Source organism: Saimiri boliviensis, chromosome 2 (assembly GCF_048565385.1).
Source record: "Saimiri boliviensis isolate mSaiBol1 chromosome 2, mSaiBol1.pri, whole genome shotgun sequence".
Taxonomy (NCBI): Eukaryota; Metazoa; Chordata; class Mammalia; order Primates; family Cebidae; genus Saimiri; species Saimiri boliviensis.
The window spans coordinates 167,972,165-167,993,170 of NC_133450.1; the positions used below are offsets into that span (position 1 = coordinate 167,972,165).

Below are 21,006 nucleotides of genomic sequence, written 5' to 3' on the forward strand. Positions count from 1 at the left end.
GACTCATCCAGCCTGCCAATACCCAGACATGTCATCTGGGTACCTGAGAAGTGACCCACTCTACCCACCACTGCTAACATGCCCTCTCTCTCCAAACAACTTGGTGGCCAGAGAACTTGCCTGCCCAGCTCACTGCCACAACAGCTGATGCCCACACATGCTGCTTGGGGGCCTGAGGGTTGGCCCACGACCACTACTGGCATCATCAAAGCCATACATACTGAACCAAAGGTCCAAGGGCCCACCGACCTGTCTGACCCACTGCCTCCACAACCAGCCCAGAGCAAGCTGCCTGGAGGGTCAAGGATTACTCCACCTAGACCTACTATTACAGTGTCCATTTATGCTGTCCAAAGGCCCAAGGGCCAACATACCTGGCCAACTGCATCTACCACTGTTGACTGAGTACTAGCCCACCTGGTGTCCTCATCTCCAGCAAAGCCTCATCACACCCTTCACTAACAACCATCGCCTAAGCTACTGTGAACTCACAGACACTACTGATGCTGATTACAAGCATAGAAAAAATACAACTGCACTACTGTGCCCACTCAGAATCAAAACCAAAGTGCTCTACTCAACCAACACTACAGATACATCTATAGGAAAAAGTCTTTCCCTATGAAAGCCAATCCATAAAAAAGGAAGAAGCAACTATTACATGAGATGTGCAGATACCAAGGTAAGGACGCAAGAAACAAGAAAAAGCAGGGAAATGTGACACCTCAAAAGAACACAATGATTCTCCACCAAAAGATTCCAACAACAACAAAAAATCTATGAAATGCCTCGAAAAAATGCAGAATAATGATATTAAAGAAGCTCAATGAAATAGAAGACAAACTACACAAAATTTAGAAAAGCAATTCATAATCTGAATGAACAATTTATTTAACGGTTTTATTTATTTTTAAGACAGGGTCTCACTCTGTCACCTGAGTTAGAGTGCAGTGGCACAATCACAGCTCACACTGCAGCCTCAATCTCTCCCAGCACAGGTAATCCTCCCACCCCAGCCTCCCAAGTAGCTGGGACCACAAGCACGTGCCATGCCATGCCTGGATAATTTTTTTTATTTTTTTATTTTTTTATTTTATTTTATTTTTTTGTAGAGACAGGGTTTCACCATGTCACCCAGGCTGGTCTCAAACTCCTGAGCTCAAGCAATCCTCCCACCTTGGCCTTCCAAAGTGCAAGGATTACAGATGTGAGCCACCTCACCCATCCCTGAGTGAGAAATTTAACAAACAGATAAATATAAAAAAGAACATGATTCTCCCTTGATGCTGCCATGTAAGAAGTGCCTTTATGAGGCTGGCAAGATGGCCAAATAGGAACAGCGCCAGTCTTCAGCTCCCAGTGAGATCAACACAGAAGATAGGTGATTTCTGCATTTCCAACTGAGGTACCTGGCTCATCTCATTGGGACTGGTTAGACAGACAGAGGGTGTAACACATGAGTAGAAGCAGGATGGAGCATTGCCTCACCTGGGAAGCACAAGCAGCTGGGGAACTCCCTCCCCTAGCCAAGGGAAGCCGTGAAGGATTGTGCCGTGAGGGATGGTGCATTCCACCCCAGATACTATGCTTTTCCCATGGTCTTCACAACTCACAGACCAGGAGATTCCCTCGGGTGCCTAAGCCACTAGGGCCCTGAGTTTCAAGCACAAAACTGGATGGCTGTTTATGCAGACACTGAGCTAGCAGCAGGAGTTTTTTTTTTTTTTTTTTTTTTTTTTTCATGCCCCAGTGGCGCCTGGAACGTCAATGAGATAGAATCATTCACTCCCCTGGAAAAGGGGCTGAAGCCAGGGAGCCAAGTGGTCTAGCTTGGCAGATCCCACCCCAACAAAGCCCAACAAGCTAAGACTACTGGCTTGAAATTCTCACCACCAGCACAGCAGTCTGAAGTTGACCTGGTATGCTCAAGCTTGGTGTGGGGAGGGGTGTCCACCATTACTGAAGCTTTAGTAGGCAGTTTTCTGCTCACAGTGTAAACAAAGCCACTGGGAAGTTCAAACTGGACAGAGCCCACCGCAGTGCTACAAAGCTGCTGTAGCCAGGCTGCCTCTCTAGATTCCTCCTTTCTGGGCAGAGCATCTCTGAAAGAAAGGCAGCAGCCTCAGTCAGAAGCTTACAGATAAAACTCCTATCTCCCTGGGACAGAGCACCTGAGGGAATGAGCAGCTGTGGCAACTTCAGCAGACTTAAATGTTCCTGTCTGCTGGCTCTGAAGAGAGATGCAGATCTCCTAGCACAGTGCTCAAGCTCTGTAAAGGGAAAGATTGCGTCCTCAAGTGGGTCCCTGACCCCCATGCCTCCTGATGGGGCGATATCTCCCAGCAGGGGTTGACAGACACCTCATATGGGAGAGCTCCAGCTGGCATGTGGATGATGTCCCTCTGGGACAAAGCTTCCAGAGGAAGGAACAGGCAGCATTCTTTGCTGTTCTACAGCTTGTGATGGTGATACCCAGGCAGATGGGTCTGGAGTGGACCTCCAGCAAACTCCAGCAGATCTGCAGCAGAGGAGCCTGTTAGAAGGAAAACTAACAAACAGAAAGGAATAGCATCAACATCAACAAAAAGGACATCCACACGAAAACCCCAGCTGAAGCTCACCAACATCAAAGACCAAAGGTAGAGAAACCCACAGAGATGAAGAAAAAACAGTGCAAAAAGGCAGAAAATTCTAAAAACCAGAATGCCTCTTCTCTTTCAAAGGATTCCAACTCCTCACCAGCAACGGAACAAAACTGGACAGAGAATGAGTTTGATGAATTGACAGAAGTAGGCTTCAGAAGGTGGGTAATAGCAAACTCCTCCAAGCTAAAGAAGAATGTTTTAACCCAAAGCAAGGAAGCTCAGAACCTTGAAAAAAAAAGGTTAGAGGAATTGCTAACTACAATAACCAGCTTAGAGAAGAATATAAATGACCTGATGGAGCTGAAAAACATAGCACGAGAATTTCTTATTTCAAATGGGAGGGGATACTAGCAGATACCATTTCTTAAATGAATATTACATGAATATTACAATTAGAAAAATATAGGTAAATGCTTCCAAAATTTTTAACATAACCACTAGAAGAATTAAAGATTTGCTATACTTCAAGGACACAAGTGACACTGCAAACCAGATATGAAAAAATGTACTAAACAAAAAATTGCTGTGACATTTTTCCACACTGTGGGTTTTACTCCTGTGAAAACCCAGTCACAAGCACATCTGTAATGTGAAAGATTTGGATTCAACTACTTTTACATAAATGCAACCAAAGCTCATTAATTTACCCACATATGATATATAAATTATTGCGTTAACCGTGGTTTGCTAGATAAACAAAATATAAAAATACAATCTCAACAGGCAATACTTATTTTTGCAAGGACTTTACAAAATTAATTCTACCTGTGAAAGATAAAGAAATGGAATTACTACTCTTTATTAAGGAACAAATACAATCAAGTCGATCCTGAACCTTAGAGTAAAGGTCAAACTCTAAGTATTGTTTAATGTGGTTTGTCTCTGGCTACCTAATAAGAACATAATTTTTGATTCATATTTATACTCTTAGATGTTGATGCATCCCTTGTCTTTTTAAGAAAACATATCCTTAATGAATTATTGAGTTCGTAGAGTCATGTGTTTATTCACTTTTTCTCTTGATATTTACAAAGACATTTTCCAGAAAATTACATTAGATTCCTGGCAAATGATTGGATTGGCAAATGATGCAAAAATATAGATCAATAACAAACTGGGAAAATTCATTATATATAATGTTATCAAGTGTTAGTGAGGATGTGGGGGAAGAAGAAATGATATATATGTTGGTTGGAGTACAAATTGGTTTGACTACTTTAAAGAGCAATTTGGGAAAGCTTTTACAGTTGAAGATGCACATACCTTACCATTCCACTATTTCACTCCTCTTTCAACAAGTTAATAACAAAGGAAATAATCCTCTTAGTAAATAATATATAAACTACAGCTTATTCAAATAACTGTTCTGTGGGATTTATAATGAATGGTCCAGATCTACATGAATAAAGATATTTCGTTTAAAAAATATGATGCTGATTAAAATTTACATAAATGTAAAATTTTAAAATAGTATCATTTACGGATGCTACATACATTGTGAAAGCACAAAAATATTCATGAAAATAATTCACACTGGCTTTAGGATGGTGGGTAGCTCTGGAGAAGAAAACTGCAGAATGAGGATTTAGATGTATCTGTAATATTTCGTGTTTTTAGAAAACAAAGTGAGAAAACTGAAACAAAGAAAGCAAAATATTAATATGTGATTTATCTTGGTTTTTTTAATTATATAAATTTAGTATTAAACGCTTCAAATCTTATTTTTTATACTTCACGTTATTTTGCACTGTGGTAAAAAGCACATGAGATCAATCCTCAGTAAATTTTTAAATATACAGTATTGTTAAAAAAATTTAAGTGTAGTGGAGTACTATAAGCATAATGTTGTACAACAGAGCTCTAGAACTTTTTAAGCTTGCATGACTGAAACTCTACACCCTTTGAACAACAGTTCCCCAATTATCCCTGCTCACAGCAGCCACCATCCTACTGCTATATATATGAGTGTATGCTAAACATATTGGTGAAATCATTCAACATTTGTCCTTCTGTGGCTGGCTTATTTCACTTAGCAAAATGTTTTCAAGGTTGAACTGTAGTATCTAACAGTATTTCCTTCCTTTTCTATGGCTGAATAACATTCCATTGTGTGTATATACCAAATTTTCTAAATTCATTCACCCATCAATAGGCATTTTGGTTGTTTCCATCTCTTGGCTATTACGAATAACACATCAATGAACTGGGGAGTGCAAAGATCTCTTCAAGATCCTGATATCAATTTTTTTGGGAAAAATATCCAGAAGTGGGAATCCTGGATCATATAGCATTTCTATTTTTAATTCTTTGAGGAACTTCCATACTGTTTTTCAAAACTGCTGTACCATTTTACACCCCCAGTAACAGTACCAAAGGATTCCAATGTCTTCACATCCTCACCAACATGATTTTTTCAAATGGCCATTCTAACAATTGTGAGATGATACCTCGTTGTAGTTTTACATTCTCTAAGAGTGATGTCGAGCATCTCTTCGTGTACCTGTTTGTCATTTGTGTGTCTTCCTTGAGGAAATATCTATTAAAGTCCTTTGCCTATTATTTAATCAGGCTTTATATGGATTTTTTTCTTGCTATTAAGTTGTAGAAGCTCCTTTTGTATTTTGATTAACCTCTTAGTAAATATGTGGTTTGAAAATATCTTCTCCCATTTGATAGGCTGCCTTTTGATTCTATTAACTCTCCGTAGCTGTGCAGAAGCTTTGAAAGTTAATATAGCCCCACTTGTCTACATTTGCTTTTATTGCTTGTGCTTTTGGTGTTCTCGAAGAAGTCAACAATGTTATGAAGCTTTTTCCCTATGTTTTCTTTTGGGAGATTTATACTCTCAGATCTTATGTGCTGTTAATATTTTGTTCATCTGAAATAATTTTCTCACTATACACTATTATAGAAACAAAAGTTTCCAAAAATATGCAAAACATTGACATTTATAAAAATTAAGCTACATTGGAGTTTATGAAAATAAACTCCAAATGGATTCAAGAGCATAGTATTTAAAAAAACAAAAATAGCAGTTTTGTTTTTTTTTAATGAAGGAAAATACACAATTTTGATTTAGGAAAGGCCTTTCTAAACAAGGTAATAAAACCTAGAAGACATAATGAAAACTATTAAACTTCAAGGTAGTTTAGTGCTTCCATGCAACATAATGATTGGGCAAATTTAATTTTCCAAAGACATCCTCAACAATATCTTCCATCCTACTTTTCCTGTGAAATGTGACTCTGACACTATTCCTATGAAATAGAGTCTATGTTTTCTCCCACTACTCTGGGCAAGCTTGTGACTACAGCAGGTTTGTGACGTCTTAAACTAGGTGATAAAAGGCGGTATCATTTCTTTCTGGTTCTCTTGGGCCACTGTCTTCTAGAACTTAGCCACCATGCTGTAAGGAAGCCCAGTGACATGGAGAAGTATGTGTACATGTTCTGGATGATAGCCCAAGCTGAGCTCTCAGCTGACAGCTAGCATCAACCAACAGTTGTGTGAGTAAATGAGGCTTCTGTTGATTGCAGTTGCCAGCCATAGAATCTTCCACGGTCTTTCAGTCTTCACCATGGAACAAAGAAAAGCTTCTGTGCCCTTTCTGAATGCCTGGCCCAGAGAAACAATGATCATTAAAAAAATGGTAAAGCTCATTATCACTGGTCATTAGAGAAATGCAAATCAAAACCACATTGAGATACCACCTCATGCCAGTTAGAATGGCAATCATTAAAAAATTTGGAGACAACAGATGCTGGAGAGGATGTGGAGAAATAGGAACACTTTTACACTGTTGGTGGGAGTGTAAATTAATTCAACCATTGTGGAAGACAGTGTGGCAGTTCCTCAAGGATCTAAAAATAGAAACAGCATTTGACCCAGCAATCCCATTACTGGGTATATACCCAAAGGATTATATTATAATATAATATTCTATTATAAAGACACATGCACACATTTATTGCAGCATTCATTGTTCACAATAGCAAAGACTTGGAACCAACCCAAATGCCCATCAATGATAGACTGGACAAGGAAAATGTGGCATATATACACCATGGAATACTATGCAGCCATAAAAAACAATGAGTTCATGTCCTTTGCAGGGTCAAGGATGAATCTGGAAACCATCATTCTCAGCAAACTGACACAAGAACAGAAAATCAAACATCGCATGTTCTCACTCACAGGTGGGTGTTGAACAACGAGAATACACGGACACAGGGAGGGGAGCATCACACACAAGGACCTGGTGGGTGGGGGGCTAGAGGAGGAATAGCAGGGGGTGGGGGTATTGGGAAGGGATAGCATTAGGAGAAGTACCTAAGGTAGATGACGGGGTGATGGATGCAGCAAACCACCACCATGGCATGTATATACCTATGTAACAAACCTGCACGATCTGCCCATATACCCCAGAACTTAAAGGATAATAAATAAATTTTTTAAAAATGGTTGGTTGTTTTATGTCACTAAGTTTGGGATTGTTATACAGCAAAAGTAACAGCAACAATCACCATAAAGAAAAGCAAGAGACTTGGCTAAAATTTAGAAACCTATTAAATAGATTTAAAAAATAATATCCAGAAAATATATTAATAAAAAGTTACTAACATTCAACAAGGTAAACAACCTAGTCAAAAACCATAAACAAGGAATACGCAAGAGGAAAAAAAACAGACGCTCACCTCTATTACTTTGCTCCAAATTTTCAAAATTAGTAGTACTGATTTGAGAATGTGTGTAAAGAATTTTGGAAGATATTTTGGTATTTCCTATCAAAATAAAAAATATGTACATCTTTTTACTTGTCAATTTCATGTCTAGACTTTACCTATAGAAATACTAGCAAATGGGCACAAATATTTCTGCACGAGACTGTCCTCCATAGCACTGTTACTAATAGCAAAAGAAAATCTGTTTACTGATATGATGAACTGTACAGAAAAGAAGAGGCTGGGCATGGTGGCTCATGTCTATAATCCAGCACTTTGGGCAGCCAAGATGGGCAGATTGCTTGAGCTCAGGAAATGGAGACCAGCCTGGGCAACATGGCAAAACCTCAACTCTACAAAAAATATAAAAATTAGCTGGGTATGGGAGAATGGCTTGAGCCTGGGAGGTGGAAGCTGCAGTGAGCTGAGATTGCACCACTACACTCCAGCCTGGATGACAGAGGCAGACCCTGTCTCAAAAAAAAAAAAAGTTATTACGTGTTAATAGGAATAACCATATATCATTATATGACAGGAATATATCACGTAACATATGATCATGTGAAAAAAGGGAAGTGGAATGATGCACACCAAATTATGGCTAGTAGCTACTTTTGGGAAGGAGGGTGGGAGTGAAGATTTTGGTAACGGGCATTTTCTCCATTTTGTTCTAAATGGCAGTAAGTTCTATGGGGGCCAGGGGAAAGTAGGGACAAGAGATCAGGGCTGTTGTGGGAGGGGTTATACAAATTTCAAAAACTGATCAAACAAAATATTTTTCATGTTTACATAAAGTATGAAAACATGAATCAGAATGTTACATACCATGTTTAAAACAGCATTCACCTCTGAGGAGGGAAAAGAAGATTCTACAAGGCTGTGAATACCAGAAAGTGGGGATCACTGAAGACCCTTTTGGAAGCCTCCTACAAGTGATCACCCAAATTACTGGAGACTTTCAAATGTAAAAAATGCCCATGAAAAGTAAATGACAAAAATTAGAGCACTTCGCAGCACAGTACTGTACTGACTGGATCAGTATTTTCCACATTGTGGGTACTTTTCCACGATGAGAATATCTGAAATGCTTTTGAACACTGAAGAATTCTCTTAAAGATGGACATCAAGTTACAAGTGTAGACCAACCAAAAATCCCTGATATTGGTTACTTCTAGATAGCATTAAAATATGAACCTGTTTAACATAATGAGGGTATCTGATCTACAGTTACAAAGCTGACACAGGCTATACAACAAATTTCATTAACTTGTTGGGCATGACTTCACCCAGGATTACTCACTCAGTTTCAGCGTGGATCTGTAAAACCTCCAGCTCATATTAGGTACTCAAACATTCAGTTATGGCCAGTAGCTACTTTGGGAAGGAGAGAACACATCTAATTTTTTAAAGTTGTAAATTTAAATACTAAGAAGGATAAATATCACCCAAAACGTGCTACAATTAAACTTACTACTAAAGATACACTCAAATGCCTATCTACAGTAATATCTGAGTGCTTGGAATTGTATTATTTCAAGTTCCTAATTTCCTCAATAGTCTGGCTTTAAAATTCAAAACACATTGCTATTTTTATGGTGTTTGATCTTTAAGCAGAGGTGCTTTCTTGTTTGGAGAAGGGGCCTAATTTGAAAATACTAGTTATCCAGAGCACATACAAAGAATGTGCTGTGACTGATACAAATATTTTTCTAAGTTAGCTTAGATTTTTTCCAAACTAACACATATCCTCTATCCTTCCTCAGTACTGTTTGCTCAGCTGGATGTCTACAGGGTCCAATTTTCCCTCCAATTGCCCTTGCACACTAATATAATTGCTGCTCATATGGGTAATTGGTCAGCCTAGAGCAGCATTTGTATGCATTTGTTCATCTACAGTATCTGGCAGCTTCTCAAATGATTCTGTACTCTTATAATGCTATCATGTATTTTTACTTTTTGCTTCTTTATAACAAGGCTAAGTAGGTATGAATCTGTGAAGGATACACATTTTAAGTGTTCAAAATTTGTATCTGCTGGAATATGCAGATACAAATTATTTTTATGCAGCGGATATTTCTTCTCACTTGTCAGAGTAAATGAATCTAGTCTCAAATGTATGCAGTTCTGCTCTACCTTCTCCCATTGTTTTCCTCCCCAGAGCCAAATTAACTAGATTAAAACACACTTTAGCTTAAAAAAAAAAAAAAGTGACAAGCCATTTTTCACTTAGTAATAATACAGATGAAACAGTAAAAACCATTAATTTTACTAAAGCTTGTTCTTGAGCACATTTTAAATATTCTGTTTGACAAAATGGAAGTACACATAAAGCTCTTCAGGTGAATTCCAGAGATTAATTGCGTATGACTAAAGAAAAGAACTTGTGTGACTATTTGAGTTGCAAGCTGAACTAGCCACTTTTTTTCATGGAACACCGTTTTATACTTGAAGGAATGACTGACAAACCACACTTTTTCAGACTTGGGTATTTGGCAAGCATTTTCTCAAAAATAAGTGAAGGTAATCTGTCACTTCAAGACAACTACTGGTAGTATGTGGTTGCCAATCATAAAATTCAAGTATTCACATAAAAATTAGTATTGTGAAAAATACAGTCTGTCATCACGAACCTAACTGCCTCCCAATACTTACTTTTCTAACAAGCCATTGGTAATATTAATGAATTTAATTTTATTTTGTATGGCTAAAAGAACTTTCCAAAATGAAAAAGAGACCAGTGAATTTTAAGAATATGAAGTTTCCTAGTATTGTTTCTGACTCCACATTGTAACTAACTAAACTTTAAGAAGCCATCATTTGAGTTTTTGTGTAGTACCAGAGTAGAATATCTAGTTACTTGAAAAGATTAGAATACTATTCCTTTTCCCAACTACATTATCTGCATAAGACCAGACTTCTCCAGATACTTCTAACAAAATAACAATTCAACCGGTGTAATGCAGCAGCATGAAACCCAAACTACTTCTACGAAGGCAGCTATGAAAGCTTTGCAGCAATGTAAAATCATGGGTTTCTAAATAAAAATATTTGTTATTCATGCTAACATGTAATCAGTTTATGTTTAAATGAATTAGGTGCTATTTAATTCCTCTCCCCGCCTTTTTTTTCAAATTCTCCTAGGTCCTGATGAGTTTTATTTTCTAATACAATAAATACTGATAAACACGACTTACATAAGCAAAAATTCTTTGGGGCCTGCAATGAACTTTATGAATGTAAAGGAGTCCTGAGACCAAAAAGTTTGAGAACTACTGTAACTTATCAGCACTAAGAAAGCATTATTATAAATGATACTTAGAATCAAAACAAAGGAAATTGCAAAAGACACAAGATTAAAGATTTATAACACTTGAAAGTTTGTCAGAAGGCAAACTTTCTGCTTTGACTTACCAATAAAGCAAAATTTATAGTTCTATCTGCAAATCTAGCAAATAAATTTATCTACTAATCTAGAATATTTTTCAAAATTACTTTTCTGGTAAAAAAACTTTTAAAAAGAATTTAAAAAATAAAGTTAAACCCCTGTCTTTCAGGGCAGTTTCTACTAATTTGCTGTTTGTAAGACCTACTGATTGTCTTTTCAGAGCTAATGATTTTTTTTTTTTTTTTTTTGCCAACTCATGTTTACTTCTTTGTGACTTCCTACAAGTGAAGCATTTAATTTAGGATTAGAGAAAATTTGTCAACAAAAAGCTACTAGAATATAATTTCATAGGAACAAAGGCTTTTATTCAATATTCCCAGATCTAAAATAGTGCCTAGGTATAAACAAAGTCTCTGCATTTTATTGCACGTAAATTATTCCCCTAAGAAAAAATACCTCTATACAATAGTGTCTGTCACAATAATATTAAATAAATTGGGTAACTAAATCCACTAAGATAAATATGCCTAACTAGAAATACTCTGTTTGTCAATTTCAACCCTAGTAGGTACATCTAGTTCTTTTTGAATACTTAATGAATTTTGGGATTACGGTAGAACAATATCCCAAGGCTAGTAATCATGAATAATTATCCACATTGTATAACATTTTTTAAAGTGTCCTACTACCACATTGGTAGTGCTGAAATCTAGAATTTGGGTTTATTTTCTTAAATAAAAACGTAATGGGAGAAAAACAGTCCTACGTTTTTAAAAAATATTTATTTAAAAATAAGATTTCAAAAAATACAGTACGTAATACATTTTGAGAAGTAAAAATTTCACAATTTAAATTAAAAACAATCTGCAAATAAAACTGAAATATTACATGAATAAAACTAAATCACTACAATAAATTAAAAACAACATTGTTCTTAAGGTAGATACATGGTTTGTTTTTCGTATTAAGAACCGGTGTAGACTTTTCATCTAAACAAATATATCTCAACTACATGGTTCCCACTTGTCATTTTCACCCATTTTACTCCCTCTTCTCAATCTATTCTTATATCTCTCAACTACTATTTTCCTAATTACCATTAGCACTAGAAATCTTGGTGAAGATTTTCTTTACATTCTCTTATGGGAAAGACAAGGTAAAAAATAACAAACAATGCAAGAAAAACAGCACTCAGATCTATACATATTATGCACTGAATAATAAAATGCCTGACAAATTTAAAAACAGGATCTTCATATGGCACTTGGAACATACCACTATTAAAATAAAAGTATTTTAGGAATATAATGCTAGACAGAACTTGGGGTTCACACGCAATTTTAGGATCCTCAAAATAACAACAGATTTTGGCTATTCATTAAACTTGCCAGTCAGATCATACACAAAAAAGACCAATTCCAGGGACACAAAGTGAGCTCAGACAGCATGATCCATGTGTGCTCTGTCCTTGCAAGAGCCTATCTTTGTCCCCTCATGTTAGATTTGCAGTTCACTTGTCTGAGTATCTCTGATTCTGATGAAAATTTTTCATCAGATACTTTCGTATCATCTAGTTGCTTTATTCTTACACATGGTAAAGTAGAATTTTTTTTCTTTTAAACGTTCATCTCTGGGAGACAGTAAACAGAAGTGAATTTTCTATTACCCAGTAACTTGAAAAAGTACTGCATTCAGCCACATGCATTTAAATCATGCATAAACAAGCCAAATTACTCAGAATCAATATAGTGGCAACACAATCTAGGGAATATTGTTGGCAGATTAGAGAGAGACAATGTTGCTTCACCTCATTAGGCTTTCAAACAAATTTTGCCTTCACCTCTAATGATATGTTCATCTAGATTTCTACATATCATTCAAATGACCTGAAGCCATATTTCACATAAATTTAAGACTTCATTCTTTTTTTCCATTCAGAATTCACTGCAAAACCACATATTGTATCTACAGTCAAGGAAAGGTTGATTTTAGCTAATAATAATGCGAAAAATATTCAAATGTGATTGTCTACTTTTCTAACACACACACTGTCACCTTCTTGCCAGACTCATTAACCATTTTAGCTGCAGTTTTAAGGACACAGAGTGTTTTGAGAGTTTTAAAGGGAAAAATTTGGAACCAAAATAGTATACATAGCAGTATTACATTTGGACAACTACATTTCAAAAGTACTTTAAATTACAAGTACACTTAAAGGGTGTTTTTCATCTTCGTAAAATAAACTACTAAGCAAAATTAGTTGTAAAAGTAATCTTACTCTAACTTTCTACGTAAAGTGAGTAACAATAGCCAGACTTTTTTCATAAAGTTCAATATTCTGTTATCAGTTTTGCTTAAATCAAGATATATATTTCCTCTTGGGAAAGCATCCATCTCTCTCTCTCTCTCTCTCTCTCTCTCTCTCTCTGTATGTCTCTCTCTATATATATATCTATACACACATATATGTATATATATGTACACATACATATATTTTAAGGGTGTTCTTTTACTTTATCTTTATTTGCAAAGTAGACAAATGGCAATTATTCTTTAAAGCCACTAAAGATTATACACACACACATATGCTGAATTCTTGATCTGTAATCAGAATGAACCCTTAACTCTTCACTTTAGTATTTTTTTTCAGTATTCATTAAAGTGCCCAATAAGCTGTATTGTTCATTTATATAAATTAGTTCTTACTTTTTTATTGTTGCAGAAATAAAATACTCGTGAAAAGTGCTTCAATAATCTTTTGTAATTTCAGCCTATCAAACTACCTTTTAAAGTAGCCAAGCTATATTAAAATACAAAATTAAAATCCATACATGCCTAACTTAAAAAAGTCCAAATGAGAAACATTTAAAATCCATTAAATTGTCACAGCAGCATGCAAAAAATAAGATCTCTTAATCAGACTGTTCTCAGTAACATTAAATTCTACTTTATAAACACACAACGATGTGAGAAGAAAACTCATTCAACCAAAAAGAAAATTAACTCTTTGGTACAGGAATTAAAAATGTCACTCAACGCTAAAGTGAATAGCACCAGGATGTTTCAGAGTTGTTGAGGTTGTAAGACACTAACTTCAGGCACCAGTAGGTTAAAATACCATCCAATGGATACTGGCAAAAATATATAGCTTGCAATACGCAGATAGGCTTTCCTTTTAGTTAACAGCCAGCAAACAATTAAACCTTGTATTTAGTCAAACAGGCAGGCAAAGCTACAAAAAAGCCCACAACTTTTGTTAAGCTATTTGTCCACATCTTTGTTTATATGTAAAGCTATCAATACCAAAAAAATCAGTGTTGAACTGTTGTAAGCACAACATTACATGTTACAGGTATTCAAAATAACAATAGAAATGGAGACCTTCAAGGTATCAAGAACTCCAAAATATCTCAAATGTTAAAGTGAAAGCCACCCTTATATGCATATTGTTTATTTTTCCTCCAGTGACAAAATTTTCTATACACTCAGTATCTTTTCTTTGCAATAAGAGATTTCCAGAAAAGGTGCCAGTTTTTTCAAACTTTGGGCAACCTATTCATTTCTCCTCTACATTAAATAGCTGCATTTTCAACATTATTTTTAACACTTCATGTTAACACACTCTACACAATTATGATATTTAAAAGTAAAATATTTCTCAAAGGCATCTGACCAACTGAAGAGAAACAGCAATATAAATTCCTTAAGTTAAATAATTCAAACTAAATATTTATATGCACTAACAACTCTTCCAGTAAAAATGGTATAAATAAGAGATAAGGCTAAAATGATTACAGCAAAGAGATTTTCTGACGTCAGAAACTGGCTCCAGTCAACTCTGTTGCTGCGATGGTGATTATTCATGCACCATCCAGCCTTCTCTCCATCTTAGTAAGTTTTTAGATACTCACTACTCATTTGTACCTATTCTCTAGGGTAGACAACGCAAAAAGAACATAATAGTTAAAAAAATAATGATACTGGAAAATATCAGTAATATTAATGACTTTTTAAATACCACTGTTATTTCTGTTTCAAATAAGCGGGCAGTATTGCAACATCTGAAGAACTAACAAAGATGTAGTAAGTTTTGTTGTTAAAAACTGCACAGTGATAAAGAAGTCAGAGAAATGTCACTTTCCTGAAGTTAAACCATCATCACCTCAAAAGCAGCAGAAATGCTAAATACTGATTAATATACAGAATTACAACATTGGTTCAAAATACTTCAAGCAAGTTGGTTCTAATACTTTCTCACATGGTATTGTAGAGTATTCTAGAATTCAACTGAGAATGACTGTAGAGCACAATGAAATTTGTGATTTATAGATAAATTCAGAGGATGATTTCTAGAATAAAAGTTAACAAACTTGGGCATTAAATAACACATTCATTAATTATACAGTTAATACTAGCAAGTAGAACACATTAAATGTACACGGCTTATTAGCTACATTTACCAATACTTATATATTTTTTAAAGCAGTAGTAGTAGAGTTGTGTGAAAATCTAACATTTGTATCTATTAGCAAACTACTTAATGTTAGTATGTGTGAATTTTATCAAATAAATTCTAGATATATCTATGTATATTAGAGGTCATGTCAGAAATGTATTTAATAAAGTAACTATAGGTTATTAAATTTGGTAAACTTGAGCTAAGTAATCTATTGACACAGGAAGCACAAGAGAAGCAGAGACTAGAGCAGGCTCCAGAGAGAGACTAGCAGCTCTGTTAATTAATATGAATGGCATATTAAACCAGAGCTTGATACACTGTGATTTTATAGCACTACACATGAAAACACTCAAACTGCCTCATGATCTAACACACAGAAAATTGTGTGGCCATAATCTAAATCAGTTCATACTTCTTGGTTGGAAGTATTGTCCTAAGTCTTCATGATCAGCATTCAGAATTAATACACCCTTTGGAATAAAACATATTGCCAACTAGTTACTTGTATGGAAGTGACTTGAATGTCTAACAAAGAATAGTTATCATTAGCTACCATACTTAGAGAAAAATGCCTCTATGCATTGGCAAAAACACACTGATGTTAATTCTGACAGGTGTTTTAACTCCGCTGTTATACTGAACATTATGTATTATGTTCTCTATTTCATTAATACTAAAAATAAACTATACTTTTTTTCTGAAAAAGAGGTTAATATGCTAACTACAATTTAAAATAGCTATTTCTTATGTTAAGCACAAATATTTTCAATACAACTCTTAAGCAAAATAGCACTTTTATTACAATGGAACATCAGCTAACTTGATATTTTTAAACTATAAGTTTGGGTTACAAAGTACCAACTGCTCTCTAATTGAATGTCTACTGGTTGAGGGGTCCTGAACTCAGTCCATTTTTGCCTAAAATCTTAAGCCTATACGAAGCCCATAAACATTTTTGTTTGCAAAAAACAATGACAAATATGATTGTTCAGGAGGTGTAACTTATAGTATCTAGGTAAAAACCTTCCATTTCCTGAAACCCAATAATGACTTTACTAATGTAAAAGCATTCTTTAACATACATTTTGCTTAAAATCAAACAGAATGTGTATAAGGAAATACTTCAGTCCAACACACATATTATAGCAGTAATCTCACTGCTCACAATTATTTTTTAACGTCCAACACCTTTAGTTGTTTTCATAGTTATCCAGAATACATAATAAATTGATTACTAAAACGATAGATATAACTCTGGGAAAGTTAAAAAAAAAAACAGAAAAGGAAAAGTATATAAAGAATCATTAATTTCTGTGTTATTTTAAGGCAATAGAGCCAGTAAAAACAAATCATTTCAAAACTGAGTAAAAAAACCTAAATATAGTTTTTTAGATATTCGTTAAAACACAGTAGACACTTGGTTGTCTTTGTAGCTACAATAAATTTCTGCTTTGTAATAAATTGGTAAAGGTAAAAGCTTTTCCTATTCTAAGGAATTACTCTGCCAAAATGAAGTTTAAAATAAAATACATGAAACGGCTTAGTTTATCCTAATCTGATATAAATTTGTGACTGATCGATAACAAGAATTTAATGAGAATACATATAAATGAAGCAAAGTAGTCATCACATTCTTAAGAACTAGAAATATCATTAAAAAATGTTCACCTTCATAAAATTTTACATTTTTATACATACACTCCTCAGAAGTTTGTACTTTTGATATGTTCAGAATGTGGCTATACTATTTACTCATAGGGCAGTAAATCTCTAGTGCCAGTATAATTACACCAATTAGCCAAAAGAGGGCGCAGAAAGAACACCGGTAGATACGCTTAGGAAACTGCCAGTTGGTTTCTCTCTAGTAGTCTAACAAGAATTAATTAACAAAACCAACAGGAGGGTTAGGTATGCTGACTTAGGAATACTGAAAGTTACAGTGTAAGTATATATAGATATACTTTAATATATATTCTTATGTAAATATACTAATAGAGAGCATTTCTGCCACTCAAATAAAACAAGCATATGCTTTTCTAGTGTATTAGTTTATAGTCCAATAATTTAAAGTTATTGAGTACAGAGGGATCGGGACCAGGGAAGGTAAAGAGGAACAGGGTAAAGAATAAGCCCTAAAAGTGGTAAATCTAGGAAAAATAAGAACACAAATCATCAGAGTAGGAAACAGACCCCGCCCAGTGCCTTTCAGTGTACCTACTGCTACCACATAAAGTATAAATTAGCCACAGAGATTTTTAGGGGATGTTCACTGGCTCTGCTGTTTTCTCAAGGTCCTTATTTGAAAGGAATGCACACAATATAAGGCATTCAACTGACATCTACCTATGTTATCTATATATTACTTCCTTATAAACAGTTCTGTCACCAGGCCAAATGTGGTCAATTGGCTTGCACAAAATGCAACCCATTTGCCTGACATGAACATTCTAATTTTGTGTTTCAATAAGCTTTATAAATATATTTCTTCTATTTAATTCACTACATCTTTTTTCAGTACCAATAAATACGTTTATCTGCCACTTCTGAGTTTTTAAGTAATAAAGTATTCTAATTAGAACATGAAAACATAATATTAGCATCTCTGAGAAGAACTTACTCTATTATTTCAGAATATGTTATAAGATATTTACAATTTCTGAAAGAACTAACCACAATACAGCCAGCTGGCTGACAATGGTAACCTTCTGTTTAATTATTTCCCAGGTATTATTCCTTACTTCCAAGACTAACTAAAAGGAAAATATTAGCATGGTTCATAAACAGTAGACTCTTTCAATCTTCTCTTCAAGGGAAAGATTGTGAGTACATAAATTCTTTTAAAAGATATATGAGTTTTGCAGTATTCTAATGGAAAAAAATTAAAAGCTGAGTTTTTTTCGAAGCATACTAAATGTCTTTTCATACAAATGTTCTGTGCCTTCCAAGAGAACATCACTATTAGTAATGTAAATTTGTGTAAGGATAATGATAAACCCAGATCATTATATTTTCTTATTTTAGGGTCACTTCCTAACATTAGCTACTAGTAGAAGGTCTCTCAATGCAAATTATAGCCGGACAATTAAAATTTAATTTTAATTTAGGTGATTATAGGTACATAAAAGTTAGTAACTTCTTTTAGTAGTAGCTTCTTATAAATAAAATTTCTATATGAGTTGGTCAATATCTATATATAAACCTTCAATGTGGAATTTTACATCTACTAATACATAAATAAAAGTAAAAAGTATACTCTTTTCAAAAGCACAATATTCCTCTTTATACTGTACATTATATATTATCTAGTTACACTAGCATTTTAAAAACATATGCATTCTAATGTAACTGCACTAGAAAAGGTAATTGTGAAGTTATTGCAAATTCTCTCCCCTTTTTGCCCATTAAAATCTTAGGGTAAAATAGGAATACATGCCCATTGGTCAGGAGTTCTCCTGGAGGTGAATAGTCTAATCACAATCAAAATTACAACAGTAATGGTGAAAATGGAAAAATTATTGTGAAAAGTTTTAACATTTCCTTTACAGTCAGGTAGGTAGTTGGGTGTTTTACTTCAGTGGTGCTTTTATTTTGGTTTTGGTGAAGAAAAAAAGAAGAAAACATTAGCCACTCCTAAGAAACCACTGCCCTTTTTTGTTACTGTTGTTCACTCCTTTGCTGCCGCATTTTTTAAAATGTTGCAGCACATATAAAAAGGAAGGTTATTTTAAATTGGATTTGAAACAGAAAATTTATCTATACTATAAGAAGGTGTATCAGCTTTTGTAAAACCTGAAAAATTAAATTTAGATTTGGTTAGTACTGTTTAAAAGTGAAAATTTTAAATCAACATCTGAAATTTACCATAAATTAGAATCTGTAACATTGTCAGTACTTAAAGAAATTATGTACAATTATTTCATCCCAATCACTGCCTTTTGAGTTTAAGAACAAAAGCATTTAAAGAAATCCCTGTGGAAAGCTAATTTGAAAGTAAACATGCTTTAAAACTTAAATATAGATCTTGTATTAGTCCCACAACAGGATCAAGATCACTATTAAAATAAAGCCTGGGGCACATTATGATGCCTAAGATTGGTGGGTGGATTTTAATTGACTTGAAGACTGTCATAGTTCTATTATCATAAAACCTGTAACGCATTTCCAGCATGGAGGACCCATCTGTGCCCACCATCCATCTGTTTAGACATGATTGGCAAAGTGGTAGGGAACTCGCAGTGGTTGCCTCTGCCTGAAAGGAATGAACCACAGGATCTTCCAACGAGTGCCAAAAACTTCTGAGAAGGTCTGCTGCCATGGCTTTCGGGGCCTCGATCTACAGAAGACAGCATTATTAGTGAAAGACAGCACTCCCATGGTGCACTTCAGTCAGCTAAAACAATACAGGTTGGCTGGGGATCCATTACTGGACTCTGATGAATTGTGTCCCAGCATCATAAATACAGCTTTTCTTTCATTATGGCATGCAGCTGAGTTTTAACTCTGGATAACAGATATTGTATCTGTGTCGTCAATCAACCTAGCGCAACTTTTGAAGCAGAGGAGAATCTCAGGATTAACAGAATGTATGTCAACAACACAGTAGCAAATCTCTTTTGATGTACTTTCAGGACAAATAATTTAACTTACTTTAGTTAGACAAGGCACAAGAATGATCAGCATTTTAGTGTGAAAACTATCATGGCTGGAAGACCCCTACTGTAAGACTGGGGTATGCTTGTCTAGCACAGGCCTCAGACAAGGCAACAAGAAAAAGCCATCATTATATTATCTTTCTACTATATCACGTATTTCTCAAATATGTCCAGTTGTTTCCATTTTTAAATAAGAATACCGCACACTTCAGTTTTATACTTACATATCTTCACAACAGTTTGACATCTTTTCAATAGATGTTGTATCCTATTAAAAACAAAAAATTATTTTTTCAGATGTAACAAAGTTATTAAGCCTTTATTCTGTATCTGTTCTATGACGTTTTTAATGTTATTCTGAGAATATTCTAAATATTTAAACCATTTATATATGAGTATTATAAATTTTAAATTATCTTTCACACATTGCTGGAATCCCCGTGGAAAAACAAAATCAACATTATGCAAAAAAAAAAAAGATTTGGTTAGTACTGTTTAAAATACAAAAACCTCACAAAAACTGTGGGAGTAGCACTTCATTAAAATATAACCTTTTATTACACTTGCTTTCTTGACAATTCATTTGAAAGCCTACAGACTACTTTCAATTTAACTGTCAATGAATATGCATTAAAAATAAATACAAAAATGACATCTGAAATAAACTAATGAACAGATAACTGCCTAAGAGTCAAAGAGTGCTACTGGTTCTAGACTTCTGTAAACAACAACAAAATTCAATAAAGCAATCTATGAATTTGCTGTATTACAACATCTATTACTCTGAAAACTAAACTGACCAGAGTTCTTTTTTAGCAGAAAAATCACATTTTTCATAATAATACAATTTCTAAATTGTATGCTTTCTACAAGGATCATAAGAAAAACATTTTGACAAACAAAAGATTGCTTCTAGAAATGCTGGTTTAATTTGTGTTATCAGAAGAGAAGACTGATCATTCGATTGGCAAACTGTTATGACAATAGCCAAATAATAAAAACACAAATTATATAATCTTATTTTTAGAAATTTATTTGTATTTTAAATATACTTTGAAACAGTGCAAAAGAGTATATTCATTCAAATATACCAAAAGCTGGAGAAGTTTTCTTCTTTTTATCCCTTTAACCTTAACATTTTGCT

The 21,006-nt window shown here is 34.6% G+C and overlaps 1 protein-coding gene across 7 annotated transcripts in view; it reads right to left on the minus strand.

The window, feature by feature from the left end:
* ZDHHC21 (zDHHC palmitoyltransferase 21) overlaps positions 1-21,006 on the minus strand; it is a 143,948-nt gene that overhangs the window by 56,162 nt on the left and 66,780 nt on the right. For 5 of the 7 annotated variants that reach the window (XM_074394852.1, XM_074394850.1, XM_074394848.1 and 2 more), the window contains 2 exons: positions 20,087-20,130; positions 887-19,543 (listed from right to left, as the gene is read on the minus strand). The exons of 1 other annotated variant lie outside the window; for it this stretch is intronic. In XM_074394852.1, the coding sequence (XP_074250953.1) occupies positions 19,411-19,543; positions 20,087-20,130 (177 nt within the window). In that variant the 3' untranslated portion in view covers positions 887-19,410. Of the gene's footprint in view, positions 1-886; positions 20,131-21,006 lie in introns of those variants that run through there. One more of the 7 variants, XM_074394853.1, reaches the window with a different exon arrangement.